Source organism: Balaenoptera borealis (assembly GCF_965194805.1).
Source record: "Balaenoptera borealis genome assembly, chromosome: 6".
Classification (NCBI taxonomy): Eukaryota; Metazoa; Chordata; class Mammalia; order Artiodactyla; family Balaenopteridae; genus Balaenoptera; species Balaenoptera borealis.
In genome coordinates this window covers 26685780-26698852 of record NC_138863.1, presented here as the reverse complement: position 1 = coordinate 26698852, position 13073 = coordinate 26685780, and the positions used below count along the sequence as shown (strand labels likewise).

At 40.2% G+C, this 13073-nt stretch overlaps 1 protein-coding gene across 6 annotated transcripts in view; it reads left to right on the top strand.

The window, feature by feature from the left end:
- UNC80 (unc-80 homolog, NALCN channel complex subunit) overlaps positions 1-13073 on the top strand; it is a 237775-nt gene that overhangs the window by 204380 nt on the left and 20322 nt on the right. For all 6 annotated transcript variants that reach the window (XM_082396411.1, XM_082396407.1, XM_082396408.1 and 3 more), the window contains 8 exons: positions 1070-1270; positions 3410-3533; positions 4476-4601; positions 5852-5975; positions 6720-6926; positions 10272-10456; positions 11056-11221; positions 12582-12761. In XM_082396411.1, coding sequence (XP_082252537.1) covers positions 1070-1270; positions 3410-3533; positions 4476-4601; positions 5852-5975; positions 6720-6926; positions 10272-10456; positions 11056-11221; positions 12582-12761 — 1313 coding nt within the window. The remainder of the gene's footprint in view (positions 1-1069; positions 1271-3409; positions 3534-4475; positions 4602-5851; positions 5976-6719; positions 6927-10271; positions 10457-11055; positions 11222-12581; positions 12762-13073) is intronic.

Here is a 13073-nt window from a genome sequence, read left to right as displayed (position 1 = left end):
GTTTAAAATGATTTCTTTAAAACACACACGCTCACACACAATTTCCAAAAGGACAATGTGTATGTTCAGTCTGGAGAGATTATGAGTGGGGATGAAGAGACAATGACTGTTGATAGTGAAGGGTTGCCATGGAGAAGATGGATTGAATTCATGCTTCCAGATGAAGCCTTGTAGGAAAAAATTGAGGGAATCTGGGGACCTAATATGAGGAGAGCTTTTCACAGTGTGGATGTCCAAAGATGGAATGAGCTGCCTTATGCAGTGGTGAATCCTCCATCCATGGCACTAGTCAGACGGAGCAATTGTAGAGCAATCCACGTGTTAGAGGGGCAAGGGCCTAGCTCTGATTCCTATACCAGAGTGCCTGTCAGAATCACCTGGGGTGCTCTTAAACTGTAGTTCTTTTTAAGCATTTGTCCTGTCTCTCTTGGAGTAATCAAAAGGACTTCTTATTAAAATGCTATAGTTAATACACGAAAAAAAGGAACGATACAATATTACCATTGTACTACTTCTAATGAGTTGAGGAATCTGTGCAGTGATCACTAGTGGCCACTGACATCATGAAGAGTGACAACTAGGAATCACGTACGTCCTGAGGAAAGTACACATCGCCTGTGAAGGACACATACCAGAAAATCAAAACCTAATCTGATCTAGCCCCTGGATCTAACTACCAGTTGAATTAAATACAGGAAAAATAGGATAAATTAAATGACACCATGGAGATTCAATCAGCAAAATCCAGAGTGCAGGAAATGCTACAGGACCAACAGCTAATTTCTCCAACAAATAAATTACTAGATGTCAAAATAAGAGCAGAAGAGGGGGAACCTACAAATTGAAAAGACTTAAGAGATATATCAGCCAACTGAAATGTATGGGCCTCATTTTGTCCAGATTTGTTTTTTAAAATGTTTATTTCCAAATTATGAGATAATGTGCCAGAATGTTCATAGCTTAGGGAGTCAGTGTGCTGGAAGGAGGGTGATTAGCATGATGCTGGGTGGGAAAATTCTCATGGTGGCTTTCTAAGCTTATTCTTTAAAAACAAAACAAAACATTTTAGGTTGGCAGAAATTGCACACTCCCTTCTGAAGTTGGCACCATACGACACCCAGACAATGGAGAGCCGTGGGCTTCGACGCTACATCATGGAGATGCTCCCCATCACCGACTGGACAGCCGAGGCAGTGAGGCCGGCCCTTATCCTCATTCTAAAGAGATTGGATAGGATGTTCAACAAAATTCATAAGATGCCTACTTTGAGGTGAGGAGGCCTCCTAGTCAGCTGTTGGTACTACAAGCTTCAAACTTCAAGTTTGTCATTTTTGAAGGTGGTGGGTCAATCCGGAGTTGAATGAATGGCTCAAAAGTGTTCGGTTGGTTATATGTTAAGAGCTAATCAGGTATATGAATGCATAAGTAGCAGGGTCTCTATTTTGAGGAAATAACATATTCTTCAAAAATATATATTTATCTTGAAAAATCTATTCATTTCTTAGCTATCACATTCCTTATCTGACACACATAAGACATTCAATGTGTATCCTTCAATTCCTTTTAAAGTAAGGCAAGGTATGCCTTATAAATTAAACAACTAAGGAGAGAAGAAAAATTAACTTGATGTTCAAAAATGTGTATTTTAGGTACCAGTTTATAGAAATGCCAAGCTTTACAATAATCAGCGAAGCAGCAGCTAAAGAGCTCTCAGGGTTGATAACAAATACCTAATTTTCACCTTTTCACCTAATACAGGTGGTACTAAATCAATGTTATTGCCACTTGCTCTCCACTCAGTGGCCTGAGTGGTCAGTAGCCTTTCTGTGAGCAGATGTCTCCGAACCAGGCTGCCTGGGGTTCTGAGCCCAGTTTGGAAACCTATAGCCACAGTGAGCAGATAGATCAATTGATAAATGCTAATAAACCCACTAGTTTGGAAATTTCCAGTTTGGGTTAGTGAGACCATTTTCCGTCCTATTAAACTAAACCCCAAATCAATGCAACTCTTGCCCAAGAATCTGTAGCACTTATTGTTCAATTTGTCAGAACTTTTCCAGGTTTTATCCTGTGCTCTTCTTCATTTATGCAGCCATCAGAAGCTGTTGAATTTATTAAAAAGAAATTGAAAGATTTTATTCTAATAATTGACAGTTTGATCCTATATTCTTTTCTACCGTGATGATGGGTGCCTATATGTTATTTCAAGGTTATTTATTTTAGTAGCATAGAAATGAGTATCCTTAAAGCACTCCTATTTTCTTTAGTGGTCCCAGTGGAACATCCGTGCCTATTGGCAAATGGCCAGTCTTATAAATCTCACAAGGGTGTGTCAAAATAACTTTTCTTCTAAAGATGTTAACATCTCCATAGGCTAACTCATTTGTCATATAACTAAACCCATTATAAAGAACAGCAGTTTCCTAAAAGTTGACTTCTGGATTAATTCATAGACTTGATTAATTGTAGGCAATTTTCTTGGTGTGCATGCTGTGAATTTTGGGTTGCCTTGGATTTAATTTCTTCAGGTGATCTCAGTTCAACAAGAGAAATGTTGACTGAACCTAACCTATGGGTTACTTGAGCATCAGGAATGTCAACATATCCTCATGTATGAACATTTCCATTTTGTCATTGTAGAGATTTCAATTTGGTAGGCAATATAAGCTTAGAAATTATTTCCAGGAAATAGCGTTGATCTCAGTAAAGCCCAACTTGTTTATTTAGGGGGCCACAGAAACGACTCTTCAGTACTGAGACAATTACAGACCAGATTGTTTTCTATTACAGAAAATCTCATATTCATCTAATTGGGTTATGTATACCACCATTTATACTACCATAGAATGTAGCCCCAAAATATCATTTTTTAGGAGGCAAAGAAAGAACACTTTTTAAATAGACTGTTTTTCTCTAATGCCATCTTTTTGGCAAGAGTTAAGCCATATAAATCTAATTAGTTGCAGTCTGGTATAAAAGCTGATGAGATCAACTGTAGTCTGATAAAAACATTTCAGAAACACAGCCTATAGGCAAATTAGTTCTACGGCGAGTAATGACTCCTACGATGGGTTTCCCAAAATGGTAGTCTCATACCCTCTCTCATAGTTAAAACCAGGAAACTTGAAATGCCACCCATTCATCATCTCTGTTTTTTCTTCGATAGATTTTGTCTCATTAGTCGAGTGGGGCAGGAGTGCCTCTGCTACGTTTTCAGTATCCTCTTCCCTTCCTAATGTGCTCTGTACTTTTGGAACAACGTGGGTAAACTTCCTCCCCTCTGAAGCATTTTGTTGTCTCAGACACCCATCCTGTCTTAGATGGCGTCAGAATCACTGTCTCATTCACTCGTTTCAGACAGTCTCCAGAAGGGAGCCACGCTGCTAATGGCTCCTATATTGTATTCCAGGCGACAGGTTGAGTGGGAGCCTGCCAGCAATTTGATTGAAGGGGTTTGTTTGACACTTCAGAGGCAGCCAATCATATCCTTCCTGCCTCACCTTAGGTCACTGATCAATGTCTGTGTCAATCTGGTGAGTAGCCAAGTGGCAATCTTATGAAACTTTACAAAATTTAACTCTGCTATTGACTTCTCTGAACTGAAGATTTACAGGTCAACCTACCTACCTACACACCTACCCATGAAAACAGACGGCTCAGGTGACACTGAAAATAGTGAGGTACATTTCAAGGTAGTGTGTGGGGAGATAAAGGGGCCCGTCCCTCTACAGATGGGATTTTGGTGTGCTGCTTCCCACGCGCTACTTTGACAATTGACCTCTTCAAGTTGCGCTGAGAGTTGAGGGCTGCCAGTTGGAGAGTGGGGTGGCGGGAGACTGCACAATTGGCTAGAAGTTGAAGTAGTCTGGGGTGGGGGAGATTAAAATGCAAAGAGGATTTTTTTTTAGTGCAAAATCACATTATGGGTTGGCCAGTCTAGGATTTACATGAAAACAAAAAAATTTTTATCAGTTATGTAATATCTAGAGTCTGGTCCTGACAAGGTTTTGTACAATGTGGAAACCGTGGTAGAGCATTTCATTGAATAGAATCTGCTGCTTAGCTAGTTGAGCAATAAATCCGTAGCTGGAATGCCTAGCGCAAGTAGAGCTCTTGCCATCATCATTGTTGTCAGTATTTACTCCATCAAAGAATGTTGACTGCATTCCTTTGAGTCCACAAGTAAGTATGTCCAGTCTCCTGCTTAGAATAATTTTGGGTTCATCTCTCATTATTTACATAGTTAGTTATAAGCAACATTCTACAAAACCTTGGCTGAATCCAGTGTAATCGTTTGATCTGACTCCAGACATTACATGCCTTCAAAAGAAGGCAACATGAACAGATTGAAAGTAACATGCCCAACCTTCAAATTTTTTATTATCATTATTATTATTATTGACTGAGACTCCCTTACTACAGTTGCATGAAATTGCAATAGTCAAGGCTGGTCATGTGCTCTGTTTGTATTTCAGGTGATGGGAGTGGTAGGACCCTCCAGTGTTGCTGATGGATTACCCCTTCTTCATCTCAGCCCTTATCTCTCACCACCTCTGCCCTTCAGCACAGCTGTTGTCCGGCTTGTAGCATTGCAGATACAGGTGTGACTGCCTTACCTGTTTGTCACGCTCATTACGTTGCTGGTTGAGGCGCCTGATCATGGTGTTCTCTTTTATTTTTCTGCAAAGGCTGGGCAAAATCTGTGAAACAGAAGTGTAAACATCTCCAGACTTTTACAGTTTTGGAGCTTCAGCCCTGAGCTTGGTCCTAAAGTTGTGCTTCTGTAATTCTTCTTGAGATCTCAAAAATAGCAGAGTCGTTTAGTCCTGCCACAACCTCAGGAGCCGCTTCCGTCGTTTAAAACGTGTGTCAGTACCTTAGGAAAATAATGGTTCACAGATAATCAGCTCACAATTGTTAATTAAAAGAGGCAGTAATGTTCAAAGTCTGGTTTTAAATTATTTGCAGAAAGAATTGCAGTAAAAAAAAATTCAAATATTATTACTAGACTTTGAATATCTTAATTTTCTTTAATGGTTGTGGGCTGAGTATTGCGGGTGCTTTTTAAAATCATTTTTCTCCCACTTCTTTTATTTCCTAAAATTAAAATAATCATTCCCAAAGCAAAAAAGTATAGAATGCCAATTTCCCTGCCTATTTCTGTGTGTCACCTAACTTTAAAGAGTGATAAATCACCAGAAAGCTCTCTGACCAATGGGAAGTATACAATGGCTGTAAATGGATAACCGACCCATCCATTATCTGACAAACAAGCTGATGGTCCATCATCCAGAGAATGGTTAGATGATGGAAAAGAGATTAAGCAAGCGCTGTGGCTACCAGACAGAAGGGAAATAAAGACATCCCTAAAGTGATACATTATGACAACACGTATACAGAGATCATTTATTTCTTTTTATATTGTCTATTGCTTTCTGGCTTGAAGAAGGTCTTATACAGGGGAGAGGATTTTTAAATAACTCCCCAATGGAGTAGGTGGCAAGTTCTCCTTTTCTTCCTTTTCTTTGGTTGCTAAAATATTTATTGGTGGACACATGGAGAAAATGAATGGGGAAATGCGGTTGTTTTTGTACCAGACTATAAGTATCATGATTTTTCATTTGATATTCAAGATGTTGCTGTTTTTTAGGTATATAGCTCTCAATTATGTCAAACAAATGGTAAAGTATCAGTTTGGGGCGAATCTTGTATGCTGCACAGATGACAATTGAACTCCTAGTTTGCAGGAGCAGCCCTCAGGGAGTCCCCGTCTCCGCCATGCTGTGTAAAAACAAACAGACTGAATGGGTGAGGGGGTCAATTAATCTTTTTTTCTATTATTGCTGCACAGGCTTTAAAAGAAGATTTTCCTTTAAGCCATGTGATCTCCCCATTCACCAATCAAGAGCGAAGGGAGGGGATGCTTTTAAATCTGCTCATCCCATTTGTGCTCACAGTAGGATCTGGAAGCAAAGGTCTGATTAATTTAACTAAAGGAAATTTATCATTGCTGTTGTGTTTTCTTAAGTGTCAGGCTGTTATTTCTTCCTTTTCCCATGAAGGCCGTCATTGAAGTTGATCTGAATGATTTAAACAAGGTTATCTTAGGAAATAGAGTTTTTCTTTCTTTTCAGTTTAGCTGCCCTTGGTCAAGACTATCTCTGCTCCACTTAGAAGATACATCCTATTTAAAATCATTTCAGTACAGCAAAAATCAGGAGAGCATTGTTTCAATTAAGAAAATGGTATTAACTGAAGTACAGTATGATGTGAATTGACAGAGAATGGACTGGATAACCTACTGACACTAGGTTTAGTGTAAATCCTGCCACTGTCACTAAATTCCAGTATGTTTTCATTACTCTTACTTCTTGGGGGATTTTTTTCTTTTAGGAAAAGTTTATCTCAAACGTAAAGACAGTGCATTATGAGTATTTGAGCAGAAAAAAAAAAAAAAAGAAAGGAGATTGAAATGGTAAGCGGGAGATTTGGCTAAGAGCAGGGACCCTTGGGTGCTGACTACGGAGGAGACACCCAGTACCAGGAGCGCTGCTTCTGTCCATAGGAGAAGCTGTACTTGGTGGGGAAGGCACTCGAATTTCTAGGGCGTTCTAGTTTGGAATTGGAGAAAGAGCTGAATTTTTCTGTGTCTAATGTGGAAAGTCTAGCTTGTGACTTGCTTTTCTTTCCACTTCCTCCTTACAAACTCTGCCCGGCAGATAGCCCATGGCTGGAGCAGCCTGAGGTGCAGCTGCTACTGCAGACAGTCATTAATGTGCTGCTGCCTCCACGCATCATCAGCACGTCCAGGAGCAAGAACTTCATGTTGGAGAGCTCCCCCGCCCACTGCTCCACCCCCGGGGATGCGGGCAAAGACTTGCGCAGGGAAGGGCTGGCAGAGTCCACCAGCCAAGCAGCATACTTGGGTGGGTACTTCTCTCTAGATAGATAGATAGATAGATAGATAGATAGATAGATAGATAGATAGATAGGGAACTAGATAGAAATAGAAAGCTATAGATATATACACACACATAATGTATACGTGTATATGTATATACGTATGTACTTAGTTATGTTCTGCCTTGACTCAAAAAGTATTTTAAAAGACCTCAATCCAGAAAGTGTTTAGAGAAGCCACTTCAGCAAGTACCAAGCATCACCCTTGACTTCTCCCTCCCCAGTACCCTATCCCTGCTGTGACTTGGTGGAATACTAACAAGTATTTCACCATTCCATGTGACCCATGGAATACTAAGAGCTACTCCTTGACTAGAATGAACTAAACTGGGGAGAAAAGACCACCGTTGCCACAGCACTGAGACTAAGGAGCACTGGCAACAGAAAATCGCAAAAGGAGGAAGCTGAAAAAATCTTGCCTGACATTTTTCAATTCACCAAAGCAGACCTTGGTGGGGAGTATAAGATGAAAGCAGACACAATGGTAAAAACAGGTCCTTCAGGTCCTTGGAGTTTGGAGTGTGTGTGTGTGTGTGTGTGTGTGTGTGTGTGGTGGGGGGGGGTGTTTGGACTGCATTACTGAGGAATGTATTTGAAAATGATGTGATTGACAATGAGAATGAAAAAGGAAAAAAAGAAACAAGGCTGCATGTGCGCAGGACCTGCCCATGTGGGGCATGGTTGCCAGAGGCATGAGGTTGTAGGGTTCAGATAAAATCTAGATTCTGGCACAGAGCTCTGCATGAGGTTTAGGACTGTACAGAGGATGGTGGGAAAAGAGGCCTTAGCATGTAAGACAGGGATAGGAGAAAACACTTAACGGGTAGCTATCTTCAGTTCTCTCCACTTTCTGCCTTTTCTTAAAAATTGAAGTATAGTTGATTTACAGTGTTGTGTTAGTTTCAAGTATGTAGCAAAGTTATTCAATCATACATACATACATATCTTTTTTCTTCAGATTCTTTTCCCTTATAGGTTATTAAGAAATAGAGTATAGTTCCTTGTGCTATACAGTAGGTCCTTCCTTGTTATCTATTTTATGTATAGTAATTTGTATATGTTAATCCCAAACTCCTAATTCATCCCTCCCCCCTTCCCCTCTGGTAACCATAAATTTGTTTTCTATGTCTTTGGGTCTATCTGTTTTGTATATAAGTTTATTTGTATCATTTCTTTAGATTCCACACATACAAGTGATATCATATGATATTTGTCTTTCTCTGTCTGACTTACCTCACTTAGTATGATAATCTCTAGGTCCATCCATGCTGCTGCAAATGGCATTATTTCATTCTTTTTATGGCTGAGTAATATTCCATTGTATAAATATACCGCATCTTCTTTATCCATTCATCTGTCAATGGACATTTAGGCTGCTTCTATGTCTTGGCTGTTGTAAGTAGTGCTGCTATGAACATTGGGGTGCATGTATCTTTTCGAATTATGGTTTTCTCCAGATATATGCCCAGTAGTGGGATTGCAGGATCATATGGTAGCTCTATTTTTAGTTTTTTAAGGAAACTCCATACTGTTCTCCATAGTGGCTGTACCAACTAACATTCCCACCAACAATGTAGGAGGGTTCCTTTTTTTCCACACCCTCTCCAGCATTTATTTGTAGTCTTTTTGATGATAGCCATTCCAACTGGTGTGAGGTGACACCTCGTAGTTTTGATTTGCATTTCGCTAATTAGCGATGTTGAGCATCTTTTCATGTACCTTTTGGTCATCTGTATGTCTTCTTTGGAGAAATGTCTATTTAGATCTTCTGCCCATTTTTTGATGGGGTGTTTTTTTTTTCTATTTTCTGCTTTTTTAATGAAGGTGAATCCTTTGATTACTTGGCCAGGCTGCTGGACCTCTATTTTAAATTTATTTTTACCTTTATTTTGAGCATTTAGTGTGCACTAACGAGTGTTTTCTATACTTTATATTATCATCACTTTGAATCCTCACAACAACTCTTAAGAAGTACATATTCTCACTTTAGGAAGGAAGAGGCTAAGCCCCAGAAAGGTTGAATAACTTACCTAAAGTCACACTGTCAATAAGTGGCAGAGCCAAATTTCAAATCGAATCCATCCAGCACCAGAATCCCTGAGCCCTTTGCTATCCTGTTTGTGTGTTGGGCTGTTGCTGGTGAAGGTGGAAAGCAGAAAGGCAGAAGCCCAAAGAAGGCCAACAGGCACATAACAGGTAGAAATGTCACCAGGATCAGGGTAGGGTTAGAGGAGTGTTGCTTTTTGTTCATATGTTTGTTATGATGAGGGAGAGGAATAGAGGTGAGTAGATGGGGAAGGAAGAATCTTACATCTCTCCCTGTGTTATATGACCTGGTTTTCCCCTGGAAGTGCCCTAAATAGATGATAAAGGTGTAGGTGGCTCCTGAGGGCTTTAGGGAATTGGATTTCTGTGTGTCTTCTAGATGCTGAGATGGGCCTTAAGATGTGATGAAGAAGGCCCAGGTTCCCTTGACTGCCCCATGGGAGACCCTGTGGGGAGAGCTGGGTGGTAGAGGAAGCCCTCACCATAATCTCTGACGTTTTTACAATATTCTGGTTTGTCCTGACACACTGTTTGGGAAATCTGCTTCCTGAAAATAAATTTAAAAATGTAGATTGTGACAAGGCTGCCAGAATCTGGAAGAAAAGAGATATTGTGAAAGAAATCCAATACAGTTTAGCAAGAGACATCATAAGAGGTGGGGGAGGGAGGATAGTGTTTTCTTTTCTGGAAGGATTTACTGGTTACTCTGGCGAACAGTTTAGGGTGGAATCAGGAAGGGAGTAGGAAGGGGAAGGACTACTTTTTTTAACTTTATGCATTTCTGCATGGTTTTGATTTTGCTTTTATTAGCAAGAATATATTATTTCTAAGCTTAAAAGAAAAATATTTTAAAACACCCATGTTTTAGTTTCAGGTGTGAGTAATATGCTGGTATTACCATAAAGCCACTATGACAAAACTTTTAGAAAGCGAAATATTAGCCACACGTCATGTTTATACCACATTTCCCTTTCAATTCTGTGAACAGCTTTGGTTTGTATTTTCCAAAATAGTAGTTAAATGCACTTAAGAAAGATATATGTGTTCTCTTAATCAGAATCAAAGCATGTTTACCATAGAAATTTCTGTCTTGATGTCAGAACACTGTCACTCAGGAGTACGCTGAAGTTTCTGGAAACAGAGAGAGTTTAGACATTTAGAAATTTGATGCGTACAAAGGCTGTGGATGTGGGCAGCTGGATGTGGGCAGGGTTCCTCCGAAGCACAAGTCTGCAGGCTCACTTGTCTCTTTTCCTGGTGTGAAGCGCTGAAGGTGATTCTCGTCTGCTTTGAGAGGCAGCTCGGCAGCCAGTGGTACTGGCTGAGCCTCCAGGTGAAGGAGATGGCCCTGCGGAAGGTCGGCGGCCTGGCCCTGTGGGACTTCCTCGACTTCATCGTGCGGACCCGCATCCCCATCTTCGTGCTCTTGCGCCCTTTCATCCAGTGCAAGGTGTGCTTCTCCTCCAGGAAGTGACAAGCCCCGTGAACGTGCTGCTTTCCAGATTAGGGCAGGATGACAGCAGCAGTCTCGGGGCATGTGCTATATAGCTAGTCAGGAGGACGTGTTAATACCATGCTTGACGAGAAATCAGCCCAAACAGGTATCCCAGAGGATAAAATTTCATGTTAGAAGTACCTTCACAGTAAGAGCTTAATTAACATCAGTGAAACTTTGCCCTCTCCCCATTTACCAACCCCCCAAGTAACAAAGATTGACCGGATAGAATGATCTGAAGAATGGTCTCTTGTCTTCAGGGGCATGACTGAGATCTGATTTTAAATAAACATGGAAAAAATGAGATAGTTAAGGCATGATTTTCCTCTGAGACCCTCAGTATTCATCTACTCTTTTATTCTTTTCATGCCTCGATTTCCGGGCACTGTGATTCAAAACAACATATTGATTAAGCACTTCCTAAGCACTGTTCTAAGAACTTTGTATGCGTTACCTTATTTAATCTTCACCACCAACTATGAAATAGATAAAATAATTAGCTCATTTTACAGATGAGAAAATTGAGGACCTGAGAATCTATGCCTTCCTTTCAGCTTCTGGCCCAACCAGCAGAGAACCATGAAGAGCTTTCTGCCCGCCAACATATCGCTGACCAGCTGGAACGGCGTTTCATTCCACGCCCTCTGTGTAAGAGCTCCCTCATTGCTGAATTCAACAGTGAACTAAAAATTCTAAAAGAGGCAGTTCACAGTGGATCAGGTAAGTATGCAAGGGATATTTTCAATTTGTTTTACTCATGGAACTTACAACCTACAAAGAATGCCTCTTTTTCCAGGTCACTGCTCTTTTTGGAACCAAGTATGCATTAGCCATTTCGGTACAACTGGTAGATTTGACCCTGTGATCCTTGTCAACAACAAAACTAATCAAGGGGGGTATCATAAGAGTTTAATTGTATTCCTTTTCTGAATATTTTATTTTCAATCTTTATTTCAGTAGTTCAGCTTTTTCCTGAATATTTAGCTGGGGAAAAAAAAACCCAGCCCATTTAAATTCTTACCTTCATTTCTGTTTTGAAAAGGAGAAGGGAACTCACATTCATTGAGCATCTGTTATATGATAATTTCATAGCTGTTATTTCATTTAATCCACACAAATACCTGCAAGATGCATAACTGAAAGTCTGCTTATAGAATGAAGAAACTGAGACTCAACAGAGGTTAAATAACTTACACACAAAGACAGTGACACCAGTGAGGGGACTTAAAACTGGGTCTGTATGATTGACGATAAAATTCACAAATTGGAGGGAGAGAGGGTTGAATAAAAACTGGCAGGCTAGTTTACATTATTCAAAGGATTTTCTTTGGGAATGCATTGTTTACTTTTATAATTATATTAATTGCAGGTCACTAAGGAAAGAAAATAAATCATTATCTGCCATTAGAGGGCAGTCATTGCCCATAAGTAGAAGACTCTCATCCATGTGGCTTTTTTTTCTTTCTAAAACTTTTAGTGTTGTTCTCAATGTATTAAAGACCAAAAAACTGACAAATACAATCTTGGTGAAATCTACTCAGGGCCATCCAAATGTTCTGCTTTATAATAAAATAGTATGACATAGAACCAAGGGGGTGTTTTATAAATTGTAATCTCCAGAAAAGGAGAATAAGAACACAGTTTTAATGATGTATTCTAATTTTGATTGTAAGGTTCCTTTCAGACGATGTATTTATTACTTCTATATGCTTGTGTCAGGTAACGTACATTTCTTAGTGAAAACATGAATTTGCATTCTGCCAGCCTTGGAAAATAAAACTGAAAAACAAAGACAGAGGGAGCAACATCGAAACACTTTATATTGTTAGAGATATCATGCTCCCCCAAGAAAATTATTCAATTATAAGTACATCAGTGGCCAATTCTCTTGTTTTTTTTGTCTTCCCACCATTTTCAGTTCCATTTGCTACTTTGTCCTAAAGATCATCTATCTGGGACATACTATTTGAATGACCTTTCCTTAAAAAGATATAAGTTGTCTGGGAGGAGTTCGAAGCTAGCATTTGTTTTCTTTCAGGATCCTCACCATGGATTTTCTTTGCTCTCTCAACCCCGCTAGCCTACCAAGGGAAGACGTCCATCAGCACCGTGGGTACCTCCACCTCTGCTTACCGCCTGAGCCTGGCCACCATGTCGCGCTCCAACACAGGCACCGGCACAGTCTGGGAGCAGGACAGTGAGCCGTCCCAGCAGGCTTCACAGGACACCCTGAGTCGAACTGATGAGGAGGATGAGGAAAGTAGGTCACCCTGCAGAATCCGGGGCGGTGGGAGGTGGGTGGTCATGTGTGACACAGCTTGGCCGTGTGCATGAGGGCTTGGGAAGGAATTCTACCTTCCTGACCTTTTTCAGTTCTGATCCTCTGGTCGCTTTTACAAAAAAGGATTTAAAATGGAATTGTGACTGATCCCATGATTTCTAATGCCTGCTTTTCTATAAATTCCTTGATATTCTTGGTCATTTGGTAGAGTTCAGGCAAAAAGTAAATCTTTAGTGACCCCTAAGTTTTCTTTGAGCTTATGTATTCAACCTTTTCACTAACTCATTTAAA